A 26831-nucleotide genomic window follows, 5' to 3' on the forward strand; every position below is an offset into this window, starting at 1 on the left:
TCAAATCAAGAAGCCCAAGAAGATATGCAAATAGCTGGAGGTCTAATGACTTATTATGAAGTCAAGACTCTCCATTATGTAAAAACACATTGACCAAGGCTCTAATAACAAGCCTATGATAGTGTAAGATCATTAAGAAACAATGTTTATGTGCATGCTGGAAGATGGTTTTTGTTACCAAATTCTCAACTAAAAAATTGCACAGTGCCACAAAGACAATATTATAGTATTGACTTGTTGTAAATGAGAAGAAGTATTTTACATGCAAACAAAAGTTATCTCCCCTTTTGCATTATATCATTATTTTCACCTATGCATAGGGGAAAAAATGAGGATTTTTAAAACATTCCTAGCTAAATAAAGCACAACACAGAGATGATTCATAACAAAAAATAACAACTCTTTTTCCATTTATGGTTTAATCTCTAGCAACACCATATGGTGCTCTTTGCTTCACAATTCATCAATAATATAACATCACGTTACTTAATAATAGTTCACCTAAATGCACCATAATACCATAAATAGTCATGGTTTATTAACACATGAATCACATAACCCCCACAACATTGCCAAAAAAAAAACTTAAACTCAAAGGAGTATATAAAACAAGGGAATCACGTAAGCCCACAACACTCCATATCTTTTTACTTTACCTTAAAGGATAACATAAACTAGTTAAAGCAAGTGATTTGCTCCATTAATTCTCATAACAAACACGAACATCCAAGTCTGCCAACTCTATACATGAAACAACATAAACGATAATGCATCATAAGTCCACCCAATACATCCTAACACTTGAATCATCGTACACAACGTTTGGTAACGAACCAGATGAAAGTTGTCACACATGCACAATAGGGGGCTACAATGAGTAAAAATTGAAAATCATGATCCTTGGTAACTAAAAGACAAAACATATAACCTTAAAAGACATAGGGGTGATTGATTTTACCCCACCTCAAAAGATGTAAAAGACATAGGGGTAAGGAGTGACGTGTGAAGAGAGAGCTTCCTTTACTTTCACTCCTCCTTGTGTATTTTTTCCACTGTACGAGAGAGAGACACAGAGACACAGAGAGAGAGAGAGAGAGAGAGACTTTTGCTTGTGCATGCACGCAACCACACCGTACCCCCGACGATTCTCGTGGTTCTTCCTCGCTGACGGGTCGTAGGATCCCGCGCATTTCGTCTTCCTCCGCCCAGGATCGATCTCCTGCAGCGATCATGGTATGTGTCTGTGTCTCTGTGTGTGGTGTGTGTTCTGCCATGCTTTCCCCATGTCTCCAGTGGGGCTCCCCACACAATCAAGCTCTTATTAGTTTTGAAATAATTATCTCGTTTGAACATCGTTTTTATTCGATTTTCCCCTAATTTCTGTGCGGCTTATACTGCTAAGCATCACGAATTTGATGCTGTAATTTAGGAAACTCTTGTTTGAAAACTAACTACCTAGAACTCAACTTCGAATTTTCATAAATTAAATTCAGTTTGGTATTGAAGGTGGTAAAACTCATATGTAGATATGACTCATATATACATACATACGCACATGCATGTGCGTGCGCGCGCGCACACGCACACACACACACACACAAATGTACACTTACACACATACATATATTAAGAGCAAACACAATGTCAGCCTACGTGCATGATTATGATTAATATGGAGCATTTGGGCTTGGTTTGCTTGTTTTCTAAAGGCAGTGCAAGGAGTTAATGATGGAAGAAAGGCTGCAGGGGAAGAATCTGAAGTTATATTCGTTAAAGAGAATGTATCAATGCGTCCCACACAATATGCTACTCAGCGGATAAGTGGACGATTCCGTCTTCTCAAGCAAGGTCCTTCTTTGTTCATGGTAGCTTTGGCACCTCAAGCTTACCACTTGCTTTCCACTTTCTGACTTTTCTACAGATGACAGCACAGGTGTTTGGGTTCTGAAGATTAGCAAATCACTGTTTCCTTCCTTTTCATCTCTTTCAAGTCATCATAATTAATGTCATTAGCTGTGTGGTCTCATGCAAAATGCTTAGGAGATCTTCTACGCTGCTTTGCATTTGATGCTCTTGATTATTGGTGGTGGATGCAGACATGGATTCCCTATTCACAGAGAGGCAGTACCAAGATAGCCATGGCTACAAATAGTAGCAGTAACAGCAAAACATCTGAAAGAGGTAAAGGTCAAGATTTCCTGCTTGTTATGTATCCTACTTGTTTTTTGTGACACTTGTCCATTTCAATGATTTTTTGTGTTTTGTTCAGACAGAAATTTGTATTCTATACGAGCTGTTCCACTGGCTGAAATAAGGTCAATATGGCGTCACACTCCACCACTCGGCTGGCAGTACATCATTGTTGTGCTAAGCACTGGTATTTTATCATGATCGTGTCTCTGTTTCAGTAGTCTTCTTCTTGATTTATCTGCATCAGAAAATAAATTGTGCAATTGCAATGTGTTTTTCAGGCCTCGCTTTCCCTCCTCTGTATTTTCACAATGGCGGCATTAGAGAATTATTGAACAAATTGAAGGAGCATGTTCACATTGTGAGGTACACGTTAGTGCATTAGGCCAATTTACTATGTATAATTCGTGGCATTGGCATTTTTTTCAATGATTTGGAAAATTCCACACCATCTGATATGCTAGCCAAAAATGGATAATCAACTAATCAATTTAAATTCTGCATGTTCATCTCTGCTGCCCATGTCACACTATTGCATTCCTCACCCCATCACCCGCACATTAATTTACATCAACCCCGGAAGGCATGCAAAGTAGCTCTATACAAGTTTCATAGATTATGAGCTCCACCCACTCAGAGTCATAGATAGCTGTCAGAATGCGCAGCGGAAGACTAACGCACATAGGAGATGCATCACCATCGAGCACCATGAACACCCCCAACGGGCACTGCAGCATCCCTCCACCGGGCTCCCATCTCCTAGTGAGCTGCCTCCCAAAACACCGGCTGGGGGAGATGACTATGACAAGGTGCCACTCTAGCCTATATATGGCTCTTCAACTTCCCATGCTTCCACTTATGGGATAATCCAAGGCACCTTCTAGCCATAGATCACACGCTCGAAATCGCCAACCTTCCAACACCCTCCTTTGATTCGAGCTCCGCAAGCCACCGAGGCGCGAGGGGGTGGCCCAGGACCCCACACACGTTTGAGCCGCCTAGGACCACACACGCCCAGGCTCTGATACCGTGTCAGAATATGCAGCGGAAATGATAACCAAACTTGGGTAGACGAGCAAGTAGACTGCAGAAAATAGATAGCACAAGAAACACAGAGAGATAGGTGTGTAAACTCTTCTCTATACACAAGATCCCGCAGAAAACTGAATGAGGAAGTGGTGGGGGCATGGGGCCTATTTATATGCCCCTATGAGAGCAGTCGGCCAGCACTGAAGGGCCTCCACGACTGCATGAGCAGTCGGCCAACAAAGAAAAGGTCCACGATTGCATACATTCAGTCAGCCAGCAGTCCAGAAGCCCACGAATGATGTGTGGGCAGTCGGCCAGCCACAGGACTGCAGATGGGACAGTCGGCCAGCCCTGAAGTGCTCCTGCCAACCTCTGGCATCCCTCCTCACCATTGGAAAAAATGGAAAAAAATAGGAAAAAATACGGGGAGTGAGGAAAAATGATAAAACACCTTATACAGGGCGGGCACACCCACAGAAGAGGCCCTGATGTAACGTAGGAGACGCATCACCACGAACACCCCCAATGGGCACTGCAGCATCCCTCCACCGGGCTCCCATCTCCCAGTGAGCTGCCTCCCAAAACACCGGCCGGGGGAGATGACTATGACAAGGTGCCACTCTAGCCTATATACGGCTCTTCAACTTCCCATGCTTCCACTTATGGGATAATCCAAGGCACCTTCCAGCCATAGATCACACGCTCGAAATCGCCAACCTTCCAACAATAGCTATATCCATGACAATAGTAGCAGTTGGTGCTACTGAAGGCCTTGATGTCTTTTATGTCTCAAGTCATCTGTCCAGACTCAGCAACACACACTTAAGCTCACAGAAGTATTTTAGGCCCTGCCCAGACTCAGCAAGTTGCAACACACACATAAGTTCACAGAGTCTATGCTACTCGTAAAAGAAGATTGTGACACTTTTTATTGACCACACAGGCAACATTTGTAGTTGCCTCTTTTATGAAGTAGTGACTCAGCAACGCAGATATAAGCTTGCAGAGTCTATGTTACTGGCAAAAGAAGATTGTGATACTTGTTATCGACCACACAGGTAGCATTTGTAGTGGAATTAACTAATGTTGCCTCTTTTATCAAGTGCAAACTATAGATAGCAAGTTTTGGTCATAATTAGATTCCGTCTATCTAGCACCATGATGTTTTTTCTCAGTGTCCGATTTGCCTCCTGTAGCATCATAGTCTTAAAGGGTTTGTTGGGGTGGGATTCAAACAATTTGAGCAGACCTCATGGACAAATGCATTATGTTGTCTGAATGCAATAGATATGTGAAAAGGAACTTGCTCGGATGTAAAAGGGTTTACATTCCATCATAATGCTCTTATTGATTATTGTGCTTGTCTGGATTGTTGGTATATTTTAAATGTTGATCATGCCGATCTTCATGCATGCCGTATGTGTGTTGACCATTCCTTGGGACTGTCTGATCATGCTCCCTTATGGCTGGGTCTTTATTTGGATGCTCCCATTGATGATATACAGTTGTTGACCAAACGACTTTGTATGGTAAATAATAGTTATCTCACTCACCCCCTATTTTAGGAAATGGTGTGTGCTATTGTGGATGCCCTAAAAGCTGAAATGTACGAGGACATAGACATTTCTTTGTATCATTTTGCAATGCGAATACAAGGAGCAATAACAGATTATGGAAAATGGTACTTAGGGGAAGAAAGACAACGAATCACTGGGCTGAAAAATCAACTGCAAGTTCTTGAAGAGCTCAGCTATATTCGTTTGTTATCATTCCATGAAGAAATGCAGATGAATTATGCCGTGCATGAATCGGACAAAAATGATTAGTGAAAGCTACAAAAATGGCAAATTGGATCACGACAAAACCCCTGCTTGACAAGGTTTGTTCCTCCAAAGCTTTCTTCAAAAAATTGCATTCAACGTGGCAAAAGTAGTGCATTTCACGAGTTCAAATGCAAACTGGTGAATGGATGCAAAATCTCATGCAATGACAACAAGAATGCATTGCTTATTTTCAGCATTCTTTTGCTTCACTTGCACCATTGATAGCTACTATGTCTAATGCGTGTCTTGAGCTCCTCTCTGAGGTGGTGTCAATTATGGATGCACAGGAACCAAGAGACCTTGAACTTCCTTTTTCAGCTTTAGACCTCGGTGGTGCTGTTAAATCTTTAGGCCGATGGAAATTGCCAGGCTGGGATGGTTTGCTTGTTGAATTCTTTCTCAAATACTTGAGTAGCCCCTATTGCTTATGATCAATCAATCATGGTTGTAAGGAATTATGCCATCCTCTTGGCAAGAGGGCTCATCAAATTGGTGTCCAAAAAACAACTATGTCAAAATTTATTTGACTGGCGTCCCATTACTTTGATACCAATAATCTATAAAATGATTACAAAAATGCTCACTGACAGACTCAAAAAGATTTTAAATAGAGGCCTCCATCGTGCACAGTATGGCTTTGTTCCAGACGATAGATCATTGATAATATCTGTAATTCCCATGTGGGGATAGAATATGCAAAATATACAAAGCAAGATCTTTTATTACTGCAAGTTGATTAGCAAAGGCATTTGACATTGTTCAATGGGATTACATTGTTGCAGTCATGACAGCTTGGGTTTGGGCAAAAACTATCCAATGTTATTTACAAGCTTTACGAAGATAGTATGGCATGATGCATATTGGGCAAAGGACTGTGCTTTGGATGGGTAATGGGAAAATTTGTTAGATAGGGATGCTCATTAAGTGCTTTATTGTATGCAATTGCCTCATACTTTGCTGCTCTACATGGATAAACTCACTAATACTGGGCTGTCACATGGGTTGCAATTACAAAATGGATGTGCTTTGGTTGCTCAAGCTTATGCCGATGACTCTTTTTTCTTCCCTAGGAATACACCAAATGATCTTAAAGTACTTATGTGAGCTCTTGAGCTCTTTGGAGAGGTGGCAAGCCTGTTCATAAATTTCAGAAAATCGAAATTACTGTCTTTGAAGGAGATGGATTGGGATAGCAAACTTGCTCATTTGGTAAATGGAAGCTATACTACGGGATATACTATTTGGACATATCCAAGGCAAGGATCCTGGCTGCCCATCCACAAGCTGATTAATTGCTGATTGGAAAGCAGTATTGCAATATGTTCATTGGTTTGGAAGACCTCCTCAGACAGGAAATTCATTTAGGCATGATAACATACATTGGAGTCATGCTTTTGCTAATGGATGAGATTTTTTTTCCAATGGATGAGATTTTGGGCTCTTTGGACAGTTTGGATTGCTTGTAATTGATTGGTTTTCGAGTCAACCTCGATTGACAAGTATAAATATTTCCGTTATCATTTCGACAATCTCTACATGATTGCTATTAGCTACAACAGTTGGATCAGTCTCATCTAGATTTGTTTTTCCATTGTTTTTAGTTTTCTTTCCTCATCTATGAGACCTCTATTACTTTGATGGGTTTTTCCATTGTTTTTAGTTTTCTTTCCTCATCTATGAGACCTCTATTACTTTGATGGGTCCCTCTCTGTACATTTGACATAATATAAATAGTCGTTATTACCAAAAAAAAGTGTGTGTGTGTGTGTGAAACCCTCGTGCTTTTACTGAGGGATTAAACTTTTTGAACCAACACTTCAAGAACCTTGAAACACCAAAAACCTGGAAATGTTTCTTGTGACCATGCATGTGCTAGCCATTAAATGCATGAAATAAAAAACATCAGTGAGTAACCAGCTTAAGGGCCTAGCTTAAAATGCTAGCTTAAAAGCGAAGAAAGTTTTTTATTCCAACCGCGATCTACTTAATTCCGTATATTGCTAATCACATCAAAGTACTCATGGACGAACTTTTAGTAGAAAAAGGTGAAAAACACCCATCTTGAGTTATATGATTTGCAACAACTTATCCATGTTTGGACCCTCTCTCTTTTTTCTTCCTTAGCTTCTTGTTCTCCTTGCGAGGTCTTGGTCCTTTTTTCTTCTTGTATTCAGTAGTTCATAGGGTGTTCTAGTGTTTGCATTTAGTTTGTACCATTTATATTGATTTATTTATGGATTGTATGAAGTACGCAACATTTAAATGTTGTTTGGGGGCCACTGCTATTTACACTGTGGCAGGTCGGTGGATGATGCAAATCTTTATCTCCTCAACGATGTTGTTCAAGATCCTCTTCATGTATGTTTTCTTTTCCCTCAAAGCCTATTTTTGTTCCAACTTATTTATCAGATCCTTGTGAAATTGTGCTTTCCTGAATCCCAATGTGATGTCTCATGGTTACTGATGAAGGATGACATGATAGACCTTTGCAACAAATGGAGTCACAAGTAATATTAGATTTATTGCATCCCTTCAAAGACATGCAACCTAGTATGAGGACTGTTGTGCTGCTCTTGCTTTTTTGTGTAGTGCATAACTTTCAAGGGGCATGCAGTCATTGATGCATCCCCTCAAAGACATGAAAGGCACCAAAAGCATATGCCCAATCACCTGTGGCCAACTACAAAAATGTATGCTTCTCACTCTCCAATGCCTCCTAATTGCAAAGTGGGTCTCAGTATTGACCGGATTGTTTTGATCTGAGAGTGCAATTTGAAGCTATTTCACCTGAGCACTTAATTAAGGCTGTGACTCTCCCTCAAGGATCTGACCTTACAAGAAGGGTTTACGTACACATCATCAAAGTTATGCAATACCCAAAAAACAAGAGCAGCAACACAAGAGTCTTTATACTTGGATAATAATTACTAGGGATCCTATCATCCATCATCCATGCACATGCCTCAAGGGCGCTCGATGCAGCCACATTAACGAACACATGCAGAAGATGCTAATCTCGATGCAAAAGCTCCTCTTCCTAGTTATGATATTGGCAGCTGTACTTTCAAGAAAAGGGACGATCAAAGCTTTAGCGGATTGTGACAAATAAAGAAAAGTTTTAAGGCCTGTAGAAAGGCCAATTTGGCCTGTAAGACCAAATGAGTACAAATGCTAAAAAGTTTCAAGAAGGGAAACACCCAAGAGACTTGATGGTTCAAAGGAGGAGATTTCATGATCACCTTTGACCTATTGCTATAGGCTGTAGGATGCATGAGATGCAGGCATGCCCTGCCTGTGGGTTGCTTACATGACTTTGATAGAACAGAAGCCTTGGATTAAGGCTGTTATGTGCAGTGATTGGACTGTTGGAGAAGACACCTCTAGGTCTAGGATCTTTATAATTTTTGATTCAGTTGAGCCGAAAAGCTCTCTTTTTTTAATCTAATTGATTGCAATATGAGGCGCACACACGGAATCGATTCCTCATCATGGTATTAAGAAGCCATCTTAGCTAGTGATTTCGATACATCTGCAACTTGGTGGAGAAGAATATTTCCAAAAGAATGATATGAACAATATATATCCCCAGTCTCCCAATCTTCAAATATGGTGTTTCCTGCATCTACTTTGGCACATTCATACATTGTTCCATTAATTATTGTTTTCAATCTTTGCACCAAGGTTCAACGTGTCCTAGGAATTTCTTCCAAACTGAATGCATGTGTTTTGCGTAAATGACCTCCACTACTCACCACATTGATTTTCATCCAAGTGCTCCTGCTAAAACACTCCAAGGCCCACACATGCTTTTTGGTCGTGTTTTGATAACACTGTTAGTGATAAAGGAATTCAATTTTTTATAAAGCTTTCAGAATAATCAACCCAGCTTTTAGCCTTTCTCTTGTACAAAAAGATCCGGAAAGGATTTCCAGTACCTTGCATTGAAGGATATCTTTTAGAGGATGCGAATATAAGATAAATGAGAACTAGATTGTTTTTGTCAATATGTAGGACTGTTTACCTGAAATGGGTTGTTGACTGTGCAGAGAACTCTGTCATCTTTAGAATTGAGAGACGTTGTGCCTGTCACATCTATTGCAGTTGCAGAAAACTATGTACCTACGTTTAAAAAGCAAGAAGAAGAGAGGTGGGGGATAGTAATAGTTCTAATCTTCATTAAACTTATACCTTTGAGAAGTAGGTGACTATCTTGCTTGTCAATACCGACTCAAGTTCTTCAAAATTGTTTTGGCTTCCAGATTTGCAAATCCAGTATCTGGAGAAAAATGGCTCTCTGGGGGAGGGAAGGAACTTTTATTTAGAAGAACGGAAAGACATGAAGAGCCAAAGCCCTTATCCCAGCAGCAGGCTTGTAACACTGAACACTTTGATTCCAAGGTTGATGAGAAGCTGTGATCTAATCTATCACCTGTAACTTTTCCTAACAAACTGTTTGCAATGGTGGCAGTTTGAAGGGAGGATAACATCTGATGAATTGGCATCCACTTGTGTAGGTACCTTCGAACTTATAGATCCCAAACAGGTACATTTCTGCTGCTAAAACATACTTTTTTAGTGGTGCTAGTAATCAGTTAGGCTTACATGTTTCGATGGGCTTGCTGTTTTTGAGTTTTGGACAGAATGATTCCCCTCTTTTGGTGTGGGGGAGAGCTCGCCTTCCTCCGTTAGAGAATGAGGAGGTATGTGGCAAACGTTTAGCTATGACATGCGTTTATTCCTGTGCTTTATCTTCCTTCATAAAATCAATACAGCATGTATGTGCAGTGGGCTACATTCCTTGACAGTGAAGGACGTGTAGTTGACTCGAAAGCATTGAGAAAGAGGATATTTTATGGTGGACTTGGGCATCGTTTACGGCGCGAGGTTTGTCAACACTTGTGGATTTTAATCTGGATATTTGTTCAACTCTTAGGCTCCTCCAGCTTCTTATAGGCTTGTTTATGAGTGGGGTGAATTGCGCTAACACCTACTTATATGATCCAAACATCAGGTGTGGAAGTTTCTTCTAGGATATCACCATTATGATTCAACATACATAGAACGAGAAGAAAGTCGTACCAAGAAATACGACGAGTACAAAGTTTTAAAAGCTCAATGGCAGGTACGCTGTTGAATTTGTAATATGTCTATCACTAGGCTTGTGCTTAACAAAAGTAGTGACCTTGGAATTTTAGAGAAGCAACACAATGCTTCTGTAGGTATTCTTCTTGCCCCCTTGCAAATAGGAGCTTCAACACTAGTGTCAAGATCAAACTTGTAAACCTAGTCACAAAAAACTGGTCCTGAGTTCATTAAAACATGATAGTTGTTGAAAACCTCAAACAATTGTTTTGATTTTTTTAATCCTGGAGTCCTGAACTTAATTGAAGCTTCCCTTTAATTTCTTAAGTTCCTGGGGTTGAGAAAATCCTAAACAAAATGTGGACCTCCTCCAGTTTCCTGTTTTGAGGACATAAACAAGTCTTTCTTTCATTTTAACATATGGTTACCTCAGAGTTGGTACTGAGAAGCATAGATGCAGATAGTGTAAAAGTCATGCTAGGGATTAGTGTTTCTAGAACTCACCCTAGATGCGGTGCGAATATCTCTCAACAAGTTTAGTCTGCAAAAAGAGCTCAGTAGTTCATTACTTAGATGGACCTAGGTGGAGGAGCTTGCTAGTTCATCCCCAGCCATATCTTACCTGTAGAGCACCTTTGAGCCTGAGGTTTAGACCAATATGGGGATTAGCTCCTTGAGGCTTAGACCAATATGGGGATTAGCTCCTTGCTCAAACCGTGGTCTCTTGTTCATTCTCCAAGTGTAATGCTAGTGGATGAACAAGGCCTGATCTGGATTAATGAGCAGAGCCTCGCTTATATAGATTCTAATTGGAGTATCCTTTTTTTTTTCTGGGAAAAAGATCCTTCTATTAGTTAAAGAAAAAATAGCCACAAAGGGCTAGATACAACCACGAAGGGCTAAATACAAACTCGCCTCATTTAAGGGCGGGAATCACATGATCATAAAGGGAAGAGACGCTTCTCCTCTGGCTGGCTGCTCTGTGAGGAGAAGGCTATCTCATTTGGAGGGGAGGGTGGGGGGGCGAACCATACAGGTGGTCTGTAATGCCAAATGGGGTCACCACCTCTATCTACAAGGAAAGGGCCAAGCCTCCAAAGCCTCAAGAAAGCTTCTTGCCGCTTCCGCATGCGGTCAGAACCTCCATGTAACTTCCCCCATTGACCGCAGAGGGTGTGAATGATATCAGGCCATATGCTCCTGATGGTCTTAGTTGGCAGAGTCTTGGTACCCTCGATGGCCTCGCTGCATCTAGCATGCCAAATGTGCCAGGCTGCTATGCTAATGCAAATCTCCCATCTCTAGCATGAGCTTGGTTTCGCCAGTCGCATGTAGGTGGGGCTGTGACTGGTACTGTTGCAATACGATGGTGAGAGACCTGAACTTTGAAGGCCTAGCCCTCCCCCATCCTCCTCATAAGCACTGACCACTCCATCCTCTGTGGCCCAAGCGATAGTGCCCCATGTAATGATCCAGGTCGATGCCCTGCCCATAGCGAAGATGCGGAGAATCTGCTGCCAAATCTGCTGAGCCTTCGGGCAATCCCAAAGGCAATGTCTCTGAGACCCCCGGGGGTGGCTGCACCGTGGGCAAGTTGCTGGCTGGCCTCCAACTGCCAGTCAAGTATCAACCGCCAAACTCCTATGTGCCATCAACCAAAGAAAGAGGGTGATCTTTCTAGGCCGAAAGCTGTCCCATAGTCTCTTCCAGAAATGTGAAAGGAAGCACTGTGAGAGGCCTTGAGACTACCAATGTGCTGCAACTGTCGGTGTGCCATCTATCTTAGGCATTTGGACCTGTGGCCTAGCTGCGCAGGCCTAGCTGCGCAGTATATGCAAAGAAGGGGGCGTCCAGGGTCTCCTCCGGATCTGCTGGATCATGCCAAGTTCACTCTCTCGGGTCCCATTGAAGGCGCGTGAGAGGTCGGCACTCCCAGATCCATCGCCACCATAATCTCTCCCTGGCCACCTTGGCCCATGCTGAATCTATGTGCCATTCCCGTGCCTGAAAACCAATCACACCACCTTTTGCAAGGTGCAGCCACTGAAATTCTCTAGAGGAAACTCAGATCTCTCTAGTCTGCCATGGGATCCAATAGAAAAAGTGAGCAGACCACTGTCCTTGTCTGCTCCGTGGACCGCCACTAGGATATCGTGTTTGGTAAACACATCTAGCCACACTGGGGGGGTCAGGTCTTGGGGAGCCAGCCTCTACTGAGGGATAGCTGAGTCGATGTTGATGCTGAGCCCCCCGGATCTTGTCAGGCCTCTCTCCTGCACCTCCGGGGGTAACTTCCTGTGGGCGATCCAATCTCCAAGAGACCTGGCTGGTCCCATGCTCAAGGCGCCCCAAGAAACATGCGGTCGGGCCCCTGGCATGTTGCCACCGGGTAAATAGATCAGAGGGTTCAAGACCAAAGGTTGCCGAAGCCGCTCCTCTGAGGCAATTGGAGCTATCTGTCTGAGGGCAGGCCTAAGGTGCTCCCAAGCACGAAGTAAATTGGTTGCAAATCTGTCCTCAAAAGCCAGGCTAAGCCCACGGGCTCGCATCTCTGTGAGGATCTGTCTGGTACTTTGCAACCAAAGGCCCCCAAGACTCGGAGTGCAGGCTGAAATTTGGGCCAATAGGAAATCCTTCCAGGGCTCACCACCGAGAAGGAGGCCTCTAACAAGTAGCTCCTCCTGCGTGCGGAGGGGAAGACGCAATCCCTGAAGCCCGGTCTCCTGGGCGGAGAGAAAACTACTCATGGCCTTGGCGACGAATAGGAAGAGGTAAGGTGCCAAAGAACAGCCCTGTCGAACCGAGCGGGAGAGGGGGGATCTGTTGCCACAGGCTCCGTGAATGAGAACCTGGCTGTGTGAGGCTGAGTAAAGTCCTGAGACTCCACGAATCCACTTCATGGGGAATCCCATCCGGCTCATGGTGCCTCCAGAAAGCTCCAATCCACCCTATCATAAGCTTTCTCAAAGTCTAGGAGTAGCACTATGAGGTCCTGTCGCCACATGCTGGCCGAAGTTGTCGCCTCCCAAAAGGCAAAGATGTTGTCCAAAATGCTTCGATCCTGAACAAAGCCAGTCTGAGTGTCGTGGATCAAGTATGGGAGAAAAGGCTGAAGTCTCCTGTTGATGGCATTGGCCAAGGTCTTATAGGTTGTCCCTAGAAGAGTGATGGGTCTCTACTGCTGGATCTCCAATCTATCACCACCCTCCTCAGGAATCAAGTGAATCAAGCCCTCTGAGAGCCTCTCTGGCATGGCACCTGTAATCATAATCTCATTGAAGGCAGCTCGAAGGCCACCTTCCATGAGGTCCCAATGGCGAAGAAAGGAGGAGACTGGAAGCTCGCCCCCGGACATTTGTCCCTGGGAAGTGCTGTCTGTGAGGGCAAAAGGACGAAAGGACCAGATGTACGAGAGATTAGAGCAAAACAACACAGCATGAAATATGTGAGTGAGTCTATATATAATGGTGAGTGAGCATCAGCACAAGAGCTCTCTAATGTGAGGTGACTCTGAGTAGAAAGACCAGTGCCAGAAGCAGAGATGATGTCGGAGCTGAAGCACGGTTGGTGATGAAGGCTCCTGTCGATGTGAGGCAAAGCACTCTGAGAGGTCGTCGGTGTCGAAGGTTTGCGTCGGTGGATGCAGAGGCAGTCAAAGGTGGTAGTGGTAGTGGAAGATGAGGTGATGCAGGCTCTGGTGACAAGGGTGCTGCGGTACCTACGGTGGTAGATGAATAGCAGAGAGGGCTGCCATCCCGAGTGGTGTAGTGCTGCAAGCTCTGATGACAAGGGTGCTGCAAGACCTGAAGGGTGCAAGCTCTGGTGACAAGGGTGCTGCGTACCTGAAGGGTGCAGGCTCTGGTGACAAGGGTGCTGTGTACCTGAGGGGTGGTGAGGAGCAGAGAGGGCTGCTGTCCCGAGTGGTGCAAGCTCTGGTGCCAAGGGTGTTGCGTACCTGAAGGGTGTCGATGGTGAAGATAAGCAGAGAGTGGGCTGCTGTCCCGATGGTGAGAGCTGAGGAAAAACGCTGAAGTGCTCTATGTAGCAGAGAGGGCTGCTGTCCCATAAGGTGTGGTAAAGCGCTGATGATATGCTGATATAAATGTTGATGATGTGTTGATATAAGCACTGATATGCTGATGTAAGCGCGGATGATATGCTGATGTAAGTGCTGATGTAGCAGAGAGGGCTGCTATCCCACGGTGTGGCCTGTAGTAGAGAGTGGGTTGTTGTCCGGAGATGTGGCCAGATGATAAAACGCTGAGGTACTGTCCTGTCAGGCGATGATGATGAAGCAATGTGATGTAGAGCCTGGTAGAAGCAGCAGCAGCAGATGGTACCGGATATGTGCAATGATGTGGTACCCTGTGGTGAATGATGAGGCAAAGCTATATATACTGTGTGGGACTGCTGGTCGGCCAGCAGAAAAGACACAAAAATACTAAATAAAACCAATAAATGTCTAGAAAATTTCCTTTTTAGGGCAAAAAGAGAACCATGAGAGAAGAAGATGGATGCCAGGGAGAAAGAATGTATCGCCCTCTGGAAACAAAATCTGATAAAGTTAGAGAGGGCGATCATGATGGCAAAGGTGGTGACGGTGAGGTGATGTAGATGGGTTGATCGTCTCCCAAAGTAAGATCTTGAATGGGACTCTCCACTGAGTAAGAAGTCCCATTCCCTGTGTGGTCCAGATCACAGTTTGGAGAAACAACATCTGGAGAGAAGAATTGTGTCATACTTCTGACTATATACATGTGGAGGAACACCATGAAAGGGTAGGTATAGACCCTGGTGTGTGTTCTAGGCCTGGTTTAGTACATGTGGAAGGACTCCATGGAAGGATTGAGATCTTGGTGTGAGCTCTTGGCATGATTGGTTACATGTGAGGTATCCATGGAAGGATTGATATCCTGGTGTGAGTTCTTGGCATGACTCAGTACATGTGGAAGGGCTTCATGGAAGGGTGGATACCCCGATGAGAGTTCCTGGCAAAGTCTCATGGAAGGGTGGACACCGTGGTGAGCATTCTTTATACCTGTATGGGTGGTGCCTGAGAAGGGTTTGGTACAAGATGAATAAGTTGGGAGATGAAATCCAGAATATAATGCATAAAGCATTTGTGTGTGTTTTGACAAGTATGAATGACTTGTCTTGACTGCCTAGACAATGCCTTGTATTTCTGCTTGTGATTGTCCATGGGCTCCGGGGATGCCTGGAAACCTTGTGGGCACATGTGTGCACACCTGTTAGGGACTGAGGCGGTGGTCTTATGTGTTTTGCAGGTGGTAATTGACCCCAAACTCAATTTATAGCTTATATTTTATTATACTAAGGTTTATGAGCGGAGGTGTTCACATACTTAAATTTGGGGGGACAAATTATGAAGTGTTCACATACACTTAAGTTTTGGGAGGACAATTTTTAAAGCGTTCACATCAAAAAGGACAATTTTTAAAGCGTTCACATAAAAAAGGACCAGTTTTTAATAAAACTTGGCCATTACTCAATGTGGGCAGCCCATCAAGCCAAAAAAAGCTCCACGAGTTGCTATTCGGGGGGGGGGGGGGTGGAGGGCCAAAGTCAGCTAGGCGCCCCCCTTTCCAGCTGTTTTTGGTGGTGGAACATCTTGGGCTTGAGACAGGTGTCATTTGGGCATGCAAAACAGCTTGGGAGAGCTGGTCGATTATGGACAGGGCTGATATATAGTTGGTCGCTTATATACCGATCCTCTTGTATGCAAATGATATTGTTCCAACTCCGATTACTTCACCCAGCACCTGGCACACCTATGCCACCTCTCTCTACCATGTCCCCAAGCAGCCACCTCTCCCCCATCCACCCGAACCTTGTCCCCCACACTCTTCCTTCTTTCACCTCAGCATGGTGAGAGATGCTATTGACAGGATGCAGACTGGGAGAGCACATGATCATGATGGACTCCTCACCGAGCATTTCTCCCATGCTAGAGACATGCTAGCCCCTTTACTAGTTCACATGTTTAATAGGGCTTTATGTGAAGGCTTCCCCGTCAGCTGGTCATCGAATACTATTGTACCTATCTTGAAAGCAGGTGACCCCATGGACCCCAACAACTATAGGACTATCATGATTGGTCACACCTTGGCCAAGATTTATGGTTCGATTTTGGAGCATGAGCTTAGTAGATGGTCCAAGGAGCAGAGACTCAAAGCACCGGGGCAGGCAAGCTTCAGGAGAGGGCACTCCACACTAGATCATATCTTTACACTACGGGGGATCATTGAGGAGGGGAGAGCTCACGGGCAATGGATATACTGCTGCTTTGTGGGTTTCCGCAAAGCTTTTGACACTGTCCCACGGGCGAGACTGATCAAGAGACTGCAGGATATGGGAGTGCCAGCAGAGATGCTGTGGGGGATCATTACACTCTATGAGTCAGTCACAGGCAGAGTACGGGCTCGAGGAGGTGACTCAGAGATCATACACAGCACAATTGGGGTGAAGCAGGGCTGCCCCTTGTCTTCTACTCTATTTGGTCTATACATTGACGAGATCTCGGATTACATAGACAGACAGGGAGGACCAGGAGCACATTTGGCCGGAGTCTTAATACCGATCCTCTTGTATGCAGATGATATTGCTCATATTTTTGATTCATCAGAGGGACTGCAGAGGCATTTGGATGCATTACGAGCCTTTTGTGAGGACTGGGACCTTACTGTGAACCTTGGAAAGACCAAGGTCATGATCTTTAACACCTCCTCACAGTGGATAACTAGATATGTAGTACAGTTTACACACAGTGGAGAGCCTGTGGAGTATGTTACCTCATATGTATACCTTGGGATCACTTTTGTTGGACCTCAGTTCTCAATGCGGAAGGCGGCTGACGCTAGATTGACGAGGGGATATGCAGCCCTTGGCTCGCTAGAGAGGCAATGCTCACAGATACAGTTTCAGGAGCCGAGGACGAAGCTTTGGCTATTTGATACTCTAGTTACACTTGCACTACTGTATGGTGCCCCCATCTGGGGTCCTAGCTTATACCACAGGAGGAGACAGAGGAGAGAGCCGGCCGAGACAGATACAGAGGAGGTATATGATGGGTGGAAGCCGATGGAGAGGCCCCTAGTGGCGATGATTTCACGCATGATTAGGAGTAAACCATGAGTGCCACATGAGTTTGTGCGTGCAGAGATGGGCACTGCACCGATAGTCACAGAGGTTCTATTCCAAACAGTGCCATACTGGCATAGGCTATGGGAGCTTCCACTTGATAGATACCCCCGGCTAGCCCTGGAGTCCTCGAGACAGTTGACACTTGAGGGCGATACAGAGTGCTGGTATGCACAGGTAGGCACTTGGTTTGGCATGCACGGTATGCAGATGGAGGCACTCCCCCCCTTCCAGTACAGCATAGAGGCCCCCTCATTTGCTCTCAGCCGCACAGAGCGGAATAGGGTTATCAGGAAGGACATTGTCAGACTGGATACTCAGAGGACATGGAGTTCACGTAGTCGTCCACTGGGGACAAAGATGGCCTTCTACAGAGATCACCTTCTATGCTTGACAGAGGACGGGTTCATCATCCATCCACGCTACATGGACATACACCTATCCTTTGGGGTGAGATGTGTGATCGGCCAGATCCGCACCTCGTCCCACCAGCTGAGAGTGGAGACTGCCAGATACGGGCCTAGGGCGGCTGCACCACCAAAGGACAAGATATGCCAGCTCTGTCACACAGAGCCCGAGACAGAGGACCATTACATATGCCGATGCCCTGTGTACTATGAGATTCGGGGGAGGTTCCACTGCCTCTTTCGAGCTGGGTTCAGACCACTTTCCCCGATCATGGACTTCCCCGATCAGAGATGCCTGGGACTTTTTCTTCTAGAGCTCCGTAGACACAGGGAGTCCTTAGTGAGATCCAGATCGGCTGTACTTTCTCGAGGACCAGCACAGAGAGCTCTCACTGACGAGGGCCGATCCACCCATCATACCTAGACCACAGGCTAGTGCCGAGAGGTGTGACACTCGACAGAGCCATTGAGTTATGCAGAGCTCGACGCCCTAGACCCTATCTTTCTTTATTACTATTTTGTACCCAAGATTATGTACCTCATGGATATGATGTAACCTTTTGGTCTCATAGGTCATTTTGGCCTTTTGAAGACGTTAATACAACTCTCTCTCTCTCTCTCTCTCTCTCTCTCCCCCCCTTGAAGCAAGCGACCCCTTCTGGCTTCTCCACAGGGCTGGTCGACTGCTGTACAACAGGTTTTTGGGGTGAATTTTGATGCTTAGAAGGCTCGGAGTTCAAGGCAAACGACAGGGCACCCATCTCATCTTTTGGGGTGACCTGTACAGCATGTTTGTGGGCTGAAAACAGTGCTGTCCAGTCCAATTCAGCAAGGTTCTTCGCGACAGATTTGAAGGCAAACAGTCTCTGAACCTACGTGAAGCCTGTCGCTCTAAGGGTGGAACCTTTGGGTGGCCAGAGCCAAGGTTTTCACGGCTGGTTATTCAGGACAGCACCATTGCTAGAGGGTGTGATCACGTACTAGCGTGTGGCTGTGCCCGAGGACCTTTTGGAAGCTTGAGTTTGAGGACTCAGGCAATTGTTTGATTTGTTTTCATCTTATTTTGGATGTATCTGGTGCCAGTTTGAAGAGTGTTTACTCTCGGGCGCCTATTCTCTTGGTACCTGAGGTGGTAGATGAATAGCAGAGGGGGCTGCCATCCCGAGTGGTGTATTGGTGCAAGCTCTGGTGACAAGGGTGTTGCGTACTTGAGGGGTGGTGAGGAGCAGAGGGGGCTGCCGTCCCGAGTGGTGCAAGCTCTGGTGACAAGGGTGTTGCGTACTTGAAGGGTGTGGATGGTGAAGATAAGCAGAGAGTGGGCTGGCGTCCCGATGGTGTGATGTAGCAGAGAGTGGGCTGCTGTCCCGATGGTGAGAGCTGAGGAAAAACGCTGAAGTGCTGTATGTAGTAGAGAGGGCTGCTGTCCCATAAGCTGTGGTAAAACGCTGATGATATGCTGATGTAAAGCGCTGATGATATGCTGATATAAATGCTGATGTAAACGCTGATGATGTGCTGATATAAGCGCTGATGATATGCTGATGTGAATTCTGATGTAAATGCTGATGTGAGCTCTGATGATATGCTGATGTAAACGCTTGATATAAGCGCTGAATGTAGCAGAGAGGGCTGCTGTCCCACGGTGTGGCCTGTAGCAGAGAGTGGGCTGCTGTCCCAAGATGTGGCTAGATGATAAACGCTGAGGTATTGTCCTGTCAGGCGATGATGATGAAGCAATGTGATGTAGAGCCGGGCAGAAGCAGATGGTACTGGATATGTGCAATGATGTGGTACCTTGTGGTGAATGATGAATCAAAGCTATATATACTGTGTGGGACTGCTGGTCGGCCAGCAGAAAAGACTCAAAATACCAAATAATACCAATAAATGTCCAGAAAATTCCCTTTTTAGGGCTGGACAAAAAGCTGTTTTCACACACCGTCAATACTCCACCAACTCCTGAGCAGTAAATGTTGTCAATAAGAATGACTGAAGAGAAGGGGGAACCGGCTCCCTCGTATGCTGCCAGAGCGTCCACCACTTGTGAAGATGCTGGGGCACTAGTGAGGAGGGATCGAAAAAAGTCCGTGACTCCGTGGCGATGGCTCTTACCTGGGTGGGATTTGAAACAATAGCTCCATCCTGGCCACGCAACCTGCGAATACGTCTCTCCTCCTGTGGGGGCTAGCTATCTCAAAGAAATCCCTTGTGACTTTGTCGACTACCTGAGTCCAGAAAGAGGCCCTGGCATGATACCTGTACTCCACCCTCCTCTCCTCTATGGATCTAATCTCCGTGCGAGCGGAGGCAAGTTGACTCTCGATCCACTGGCTATCCGGGGACCTCTTTTGAAGCTGCTATAAAGAGGCAAGACTCCTCAAACTCCTCTCTTGCTCCCGGAAACCCTCTAATCGGCTCTGGGCTGCCTCCTACGAGAAACTGATTATCTCCTCTAAGCCTTCATCCAAAGTGCACACAACAAAGCCGGAGAGAAAGTCCGGTCCCGCCCATATCTGCTCTATCTTGTTGCATATCTCGGGTTCCGGAATGAGGCTGTTAGGAATCCTCGAGCTCACATGCCTGTCATGCCTCCACGGGTCCTCTAAGGACAAAATAATTGGAGCGTGATCAGAAAATGAAGTTCCTGCCAAAATACCAATCATACCCCCTTGGCTGCAAGTCCACTCATCAACATAAAACCTGTCAAGTCGAGAGAGGTTGGGGCCAGTGCTCCTCTTATCCAATCTCGAGAAGCAAAGGCTCCCAGGGCTACGCCCAAACTCTGGAAGATGCCAAGGGTCCTGTCCCTTGATTGCAAGAATCATCTCCTCCCAGGCTGAGTACTCTACTCTTGAAATTGTGGCCATGCCATCTCCAAGTCTGTCCTCTGCTACCTCTATCATGTTAAAGTCATCGCCAAGCACCAAAAGTCAGCGTGAGGGAGGGCGTGTTGTACTGAGCTCCAAAAGAGGGCTCTACTTGCAACAGCGTTCGGAGCATAAACATTGAGGAAGCCAACGCTATCCTCTCCAATAGTAATGGTAATCCACTGTGCTCGCCCCAGGACAATGCCTGAGCTAGTCATTGCCGGCAACAACTGCTCACTGACAGATATACACACCCCTCCCTGCGTCCTTGAGAGGCCGAAGGATGGGGACCAAAAGTGTGACTCCTGCCCGGAAGAATCTTCCCCCATCTACGGGTGCGCCCCTCTGAGAGATGGTGCTAAAAGAATGTCTATGGGTCTCCCCACTATGGCCCTCTGAAGCTCGCCTCGTAGGACTCCTCGTCTATGAAAGCACTGAGGCCCCCCTAAACCTTGAATGTTCCATGAAACAATCCGCATATCAATCTCTGTGTGATGCGGCGCTTGCAGAAGTGCCCTCCACTCGAAGAGTCTTGGCCGAGGGTTTAGACGGGGAATAATCACAATTTGTGCGAGGGCAAAGGTGCGCCAGGTGGGCACTAATCCTGTCCTCCATGTGACGCCATTCTGTACGAGCGCGCGCATATGCATGCTCCGGACTCCATCGATCACAGTGGAGGTATCTGTAAGAGTGGGGAAGAGGTACCATAGCAGAAGTATGCATGAACACAAAGAGTAGCACCTCCAGACTAGAGACTACCATCTCCCCGTCCTGGCCTTCATCGGCTGAACCTCCAAGCTCCATCCTAGCCAGAGGCCAAAAATGGGTGAGAATGTCGGTGATGCTGCGGAGATCTTGGAGTTGGTAGGAGAGCTCGAGTGCCTGACCTTGGATGGCAACGGCCACCAACTCAGGATCCCACTCTGTCCCCGGGGCTGCATTGAAGAGGAAAGAGAAGATCATTGCGCCATTATCTGGCGTAGAGGGCCTGAAGTAGTGAAAAACCACGGCCACTGTCTCCTCAAACATGTTGGCCCCTTCCGTTGGGAGACACTGGAAGAAACTGTAGTCCATAGGCTGTCCCAGGATCCTGGGGGCCCCACTTGGGAGAACCAGCCTCTCAGAACACTGGGGGTCGGGGGGGATCTCGACGAGGGATCAGCCACCATACTGGTGGGGCCAGAGGGGCCCGCTCCGGGCCTAGAGAGGGCGCGCCACCAATGGGTAAATGCTGAGATAAGTGCTCGTAACGGTTCTTTGACAGAACCGAATCCTCTTGAGATCTACCAACATGGCACGCTCGACAGCGGTGCTCAGCTCTGCTGAGGCAGCGGTGGGGGGGGGGACTCCATCACTCTCCCGATGGCACCACCAATCACCGGGGAAGAGGAAGGTTCTCCTTCCTAAGGCCTGTGAAACAAACTGTCACTTTCAAGAGCCAATGGGTCAGACGCAGGATCGAAGCGCGTGCTGCCACCGTGCAAAGAAGGCCTATGTCGTACACAGTGCAAGGGGACTCAGCTGCATGACTCGGTTTGACGCTGATGGCGAGTCGAACTCCACTTGGTAGTATCCGTGAATATCGGTGATCTTTGTAGGTTCGCCAATGAGGCTGGCTTGAAAAAGAACCCTGAGTTGTTTGCATGTAGGGCGGCTACCAACAATTTTGCAGACTAGGGTGGAGGCCTCAAGTGAGGCAACAGTCGTGGCAAGAACTTGGAGATCCGCTTCGGAGAAGGAAATGCAAGCAATGACGGCTTCGGTCGGGGATGACGGAGCGGCTGCCATGGAATCCCCCTGAGGGTGAAGACCAGAAAAAATTGAAGCTTGCCGAATAAAGCTGAAAACCCCAGAAGCTAGGAAGCATCAACCTGCGCGGGAGGGGAGAGAGGAGAGGGGTGGGGAAACGAAGAGGAGGAAGGAAAGAAAAGAGAGGGAGGGAGGGGGGGGTGGGGGTTGCTTAGAGAAAAAAGGGGGGGAGGCAGGAGGGGAGGGGGTTTATCCAAAAAAGAAAGAAGAGGGGGAGGCACTAAGCAGCGAAGAGAGGGAAGGGGGGGGGGGGTTAGAGGCAAAAGAGCTGATAGGGGGTGAAAGGGGGGGAGGACCCCGAAGAGAGGGGGGCAGGCAGAGGAGCAAACTTGGGAGGGGGGGGGGTGTGTTGGAAGGTTGGCGATTTCGAGCGTGTGATCTATGGCTAGAAGGTGCCTTGGATTATCCCATAAGTGGAAGCATGGGAAGTTGAAGAGCCATCTATAGGCTAGAGTGGCACCTTGTCATAATCATCTCCTCCGGCCGGTGTTTTGGGAGGCAGCTCACTGGGAGATGGGAGCCCGGTGGAGGGATGCTGCAGTGCCCGTTGGGGGTGTTCGTGGTGCTCAATGGTGATGCGTCTCCTACGTGCGTTAAGTCTTCCATTGCGCATTCTGACATGGTATCAGAGCCCGGGCGTGTGTGGTCCTGGGCGATCCCCTCACGCCTCGGTGACTTGCGGCGCTCGAATTGAGGGAGGGTGTTGGAAGGTTGGCGATTTCGAGCATGTGATCTATGGCTAAAAGGTGCCTTGGATTATCCCATAAGTGGAAGCATGGGAAGTTGAAGAGCCATCTATAGGCTAGAGTGGCACCTTGTCATAATCATCTCCTCCGGCCGGTGTTTTGGGAGGCAGCTCACCGGGAGATGGGAGCCCGGTGGAGGGATGCTGCAGTGCCCGTTGGGGGTGTTCGTGGTGCTCGATGGTGCTGCGTCTCCTACGTGCGTTAGTCTTCCGCTGCGCATTCTGATAGGGGGGTGGGGCAGCTGAGCTATGACAGGGGGGGAGGGCGTAGGCGACACCAAGCGCGGGGGGGGGGGGGGGGGGGGGGGGGGGGGGATGACGGGAGCGTGCACACCATCTACTCTTTTACACCAACAAATTTATGCTCCTAACTGGAGTATCCTTAAGGTCAATTCATCAATTAATAACTCTTAAGACACGTTTAGCCCTTAAGCATTAGTTTGCCAGCTTACTTATGTTGCTTGGGGACGTAACATATTTTTTCATCTCACAGACAGAGAAGTTTGCAAAAATTCAAAAACAGCCTCTTAAGAAATTCAGTCATCTCCCATGAGTTATCTTTCTCAGACCAATTCTTCCACTTGCTAATTATCTCGGGAACTTGTATTCCCTAAGAGCTCTCTCACAATAGTACAGAACTGTTTCTGGTCCCCTCATCAGATACAAGGCTATTCCGTCAATGTCAGAGCACAGAAGTTGCATGGTCAATGATATGCCTTCTTCTATGCTTGCATGTTATACAGCTGTCGAATTCTAGCACTTCAGTGAGGGTGAAGAAAAGGTTGTCATGTTGTAGGCATAGTAGACCGAGAGTGTTTTTTAGGAAAAGTGAAAGCTCATGCACTTGAGGAGCCAGGTAATACACTTTCCTGTAAAGCTTGATTTATGCAAGGACTAGTTACATTCAGAGAAGCCCATTCTAAGTTTCAAATACCACAGGGGTGTTGGGTTCATGGTCTTCAATTTCAAGATCTTCAAGAATTATGAGTAACCACTTAACTATTGTTTAATGGTATCTTTCTTGTTTGATGTACTGAAGACGTCTCATTTGATCTACTTTGCAAAGTTCTATTATTTAAAGAAAACTCCCCCTCTTATATAGCAAGTCAAGGCATTGACTGAAAGCATGAAATACTAAGGGGCTAATTTTCAATACCTATGAAAGTTAGAAGTTTGATGCCGAGTGCTCAGAGGTGGTTTCTTATGCATCTGTACTCCCAAGCTCCATTCTGTTTCTCTTTCAAGCTACAGATTTTACAAGATCTTTATTTTTTTCATTATTGCAAATAGGGTATCTTCTATGAGTAGGCTTATGGTACTACTGCAGTACTGCAGTGTGCACAACAGTACTTGCAATGTTCTGTAAACTGCAGAATCTGGGCACGTTCATGTGATGATATTTAAATCAATGAGTTAGGCAGTTTCTCTTAGCCTTGAAAAGTTTGTTTTGTGAAAAGCTTATTGTAGCGTCTTAACACTAAGCTTGTGGGTAAGAAATTCTGGATTGTGCAGACTGTATCAGAAGAACAAGCAAAACGTTTTGCGAAGTTTCGTGAACGTAAAAGTCGAATTGAAAAGGATGTGGTATGCCTATGAAGCATAATATTTCTTTTTATACTGATGCATTGCTTCTTCATGGTTTTTATTTTGGTACTCAAGGTAGGGGAGTATAATATATTGAGTGGATGGTGGTTGAGTGGGTGAAAGCATTGCTCACTCTTAGTGAAGGGTGATCACCAGGTTGCTAAAGTTTGTGTTTGATGTATTGTTGGGGCAGGTTCGAACGGATCGATTCTTGCCATTTTATGCTGGTGAAGACAACCCCAATGTAACAATACTGCATGACATATTGGTCACCTACTCATTCTACAACTTTGACCTGGGCTACTGCCAGGTGCGGCATAGCAGTTGCCTTCACTTTGTTTAAGCTTACGGTTTGATTTAGATTCGTAATTGTGCTCTGACGCCTTTTTTTTTCTCATTTACAGGGTATGAATGATTTTTTGTCACCTATCCTATTTGTAATGGAAGATGAGTCTGAATCTTTTTGGTGTTTTGTGGCTCTCATGGAGCACTTGGCTCCAAACTTTAATCATGATCAGAATGGGATGCATTCACAGCTGCTAGCCGTCTCCAAGGTTATAATCACTCCTATTTTGCAGCTTACTTTTTCAAGATCACCAACATCTTCTTAGTCTCAACAGACAAATGCTTTCTTGCCTCACCCACTTATTACATCTCTCCTTCTAGAATTGTCCTAAGTGGTATGCTAAGCTACATTGAAGGTTTAATTTATATTCTTTGAAGCTCTGCTATCTTTTCCACAAAACAGAAACAAGCCATACCGGAGACCCCACCTCCGAGCCTACCGCTGCCCAGAACAGTCTCCCAAATGAGTAGTGGGAAAAGTGACTTTCAACTACCAAACATGGTTCATGCGACATTCATGAATTAAAAGTCGAAAATGTGCAAGAATCAAGTTATATATTTCAACTTTCAAGCATTCTCTTCCTGATTTCCAGTTGTATCTCAGGTGCCTTTGGCCTTCTCATGTATGGCAATACTTTGTGTGTGTGTGTGTGTGTGTTTTTTTTTGGGGGGGTGGGGGTGGGGGTGGGGGTGGGGGTGGGGGTGGGGTGTGTGCGGTGATATGCCCCAAACAAGGTAAAGAGACCCACTTGATCCCAATGACCTGCCTATGCAAAGGCCAGTCCACAAGCTCCCATGTACCATTCCTTTCAATGGAATCAATCTTGGCCTCCACGGCTGCCCGCCTCTAAGGAAGAGCAAGAGTCTCTTTAGCTGTAGTAGGCTCATATGACTGCACCACTTTACTCACCAAGGTGAGGTTATAGGAATGACGAAGCCGCTGTAATCTTCGTGCCCGTGTCGAAGGTGCTGCTCAAGAGTCAGCAAGCTGATGAAGATCAACATCTAAGAGATGAGAGTCACAAATAGGGGCTTCCAGCCATTGGGGAATCCTGGGGGCAATCGTTTGTCGCATAGAAGCAAGAGGAGTAGGAGAAGCTGAGGGCGGAGAAACTTACGGTGAAGAAGCTGGGGCTGGAGAAGCTGAAGGGGGTGGGGGTGGCGGGGAAGAAGCGGAAGAGTAGGAGGATGAGGAAGCTCTACAGTAAGCTCGGGTGGAGACCGGGAGTCATCGGACGAGGGTTCAACAAAGTGAACACCGTGGAAATTACTAAGGACTTCTTCTCCGGATCCCATAATCTGTAAGCTTTGGATTGAGAGCTATAACCACGGAATTTGCACTTCCTAGATTTGGGATCAAATTTGGACCTGGCAAAATTAGGGATATGAGCATAGGCATCACAGCCAAAAGCCCTGAGATGTGAAACTGAAGGTTTCTGTCATGTAAAAGTCTCCTCCATTGTCATATTAGCAACTGCCTTTGTGGGAGAAGGGTTGATGATGTAGACAGTAGTGGTCACAGCTTCTCTTCAGAAGATCGGAAGAAGAAAGCATGGTATGGGCCATCTCTTGAACAGTCCTGTTTTTGTGTAGCCACATCATTTTGCTGTGGAGTGCCAGGTGTGGAGAAGTGACTTTTGGGAACAAAAGTTGTGGAAGGCTTTGGAGATAAATTCTCCTCCATTATCCGAACGGACTTGTCGAACCTTCTGTGTGTGTTGTCACATTCTTGACTAGAACCACCCACTCTTGAAAGCAAGAGAAAGCAAGAGATTTTTCCACCAAGAGATAC

At 46.1% G+C, this 26831-nt stretch overlaps 1 protein-coding gene across 9 annotated transcripts in view; it reads left to right on the forward strand.

Moving 5' to 3' along the window:
• The first annotated feature begins 950 nt into the window (after window positions 1–950).
• Window positions 951–26831, forward strand: part of LOC147629675 (uncharacterized) — a 45564-nt gene continuing 19683 nt past the window's right edge. For 2 of the 9 annotated variants that reach the window (XM_086811192.1, XM_086811200.1), the window contains exons 1-15: window positions 951–1233; window positions 1710–1865; window positions 2097–2181; window positions 2270–2377; window positions 2472–2556; window positions 7343–7400; window positions 9089–9189; window positions 9302–9440; window positions 9511–9585; window positions 9683–9742; window positions 9828–9926; window positions 10054–10164; window positions 24623–24694; window positions 24888–25004; window positions 25099–25248. In XM_086811192.1, coding sequence (XP_086667318.1) covers window positions 1231–1233; window positions 1710–1865; window positions 2097–2181; window positions 2270–2377; window positions 2472–2556; window positions 7343–7400; window positions 9089–9189; window positions 9302–9440; window positions 9511–9585; window positions 9683–9742; window positions 9828–9926; window positions 10054–10164; window positions 24623–24694; window positions 24888–25004; window positions 25099–25248 — 1419 coding nt within the window. In that variant the 5' untranslated portion in view covers window positions 951–1230. The remainder of the gene's footprint in view (window positions 1234–1709; window positions 1866–2096; window positions 2182–2269; window positions 2378–2471; window positions 2557–7342; window positions 7401–9088; window positions 9190–9301; window positions 9441–9510; window positions 9586–9682; window positions 9743–9827; window positions 9927–10053; window positions 10165–24622; window positions 24695–24887; window positions 25005–25098; window positions 25249–26831) is intronic. The other 7 variants (XM_086811197.1, XM_086811196.1, XM_086811194.1 and 4 more) reach the window with 7 other exon arrangements.

The sequence above is a fragment of the Cibotium barometz genome, chromosome 17 (assembly GCF_041138505.1).
Source record: "Cibotium barometz isolate CiBa-2024 chromosome 17, ASM4113850v1, whole genome shotgun sequence".
Taxonomy (NCBI): Eukaryota; Viridiplantae; Streptophyta; class Polypodiopsida; order Cyatheales; family Cibotiaceae; genus Cibotium; species Cibotium barometz.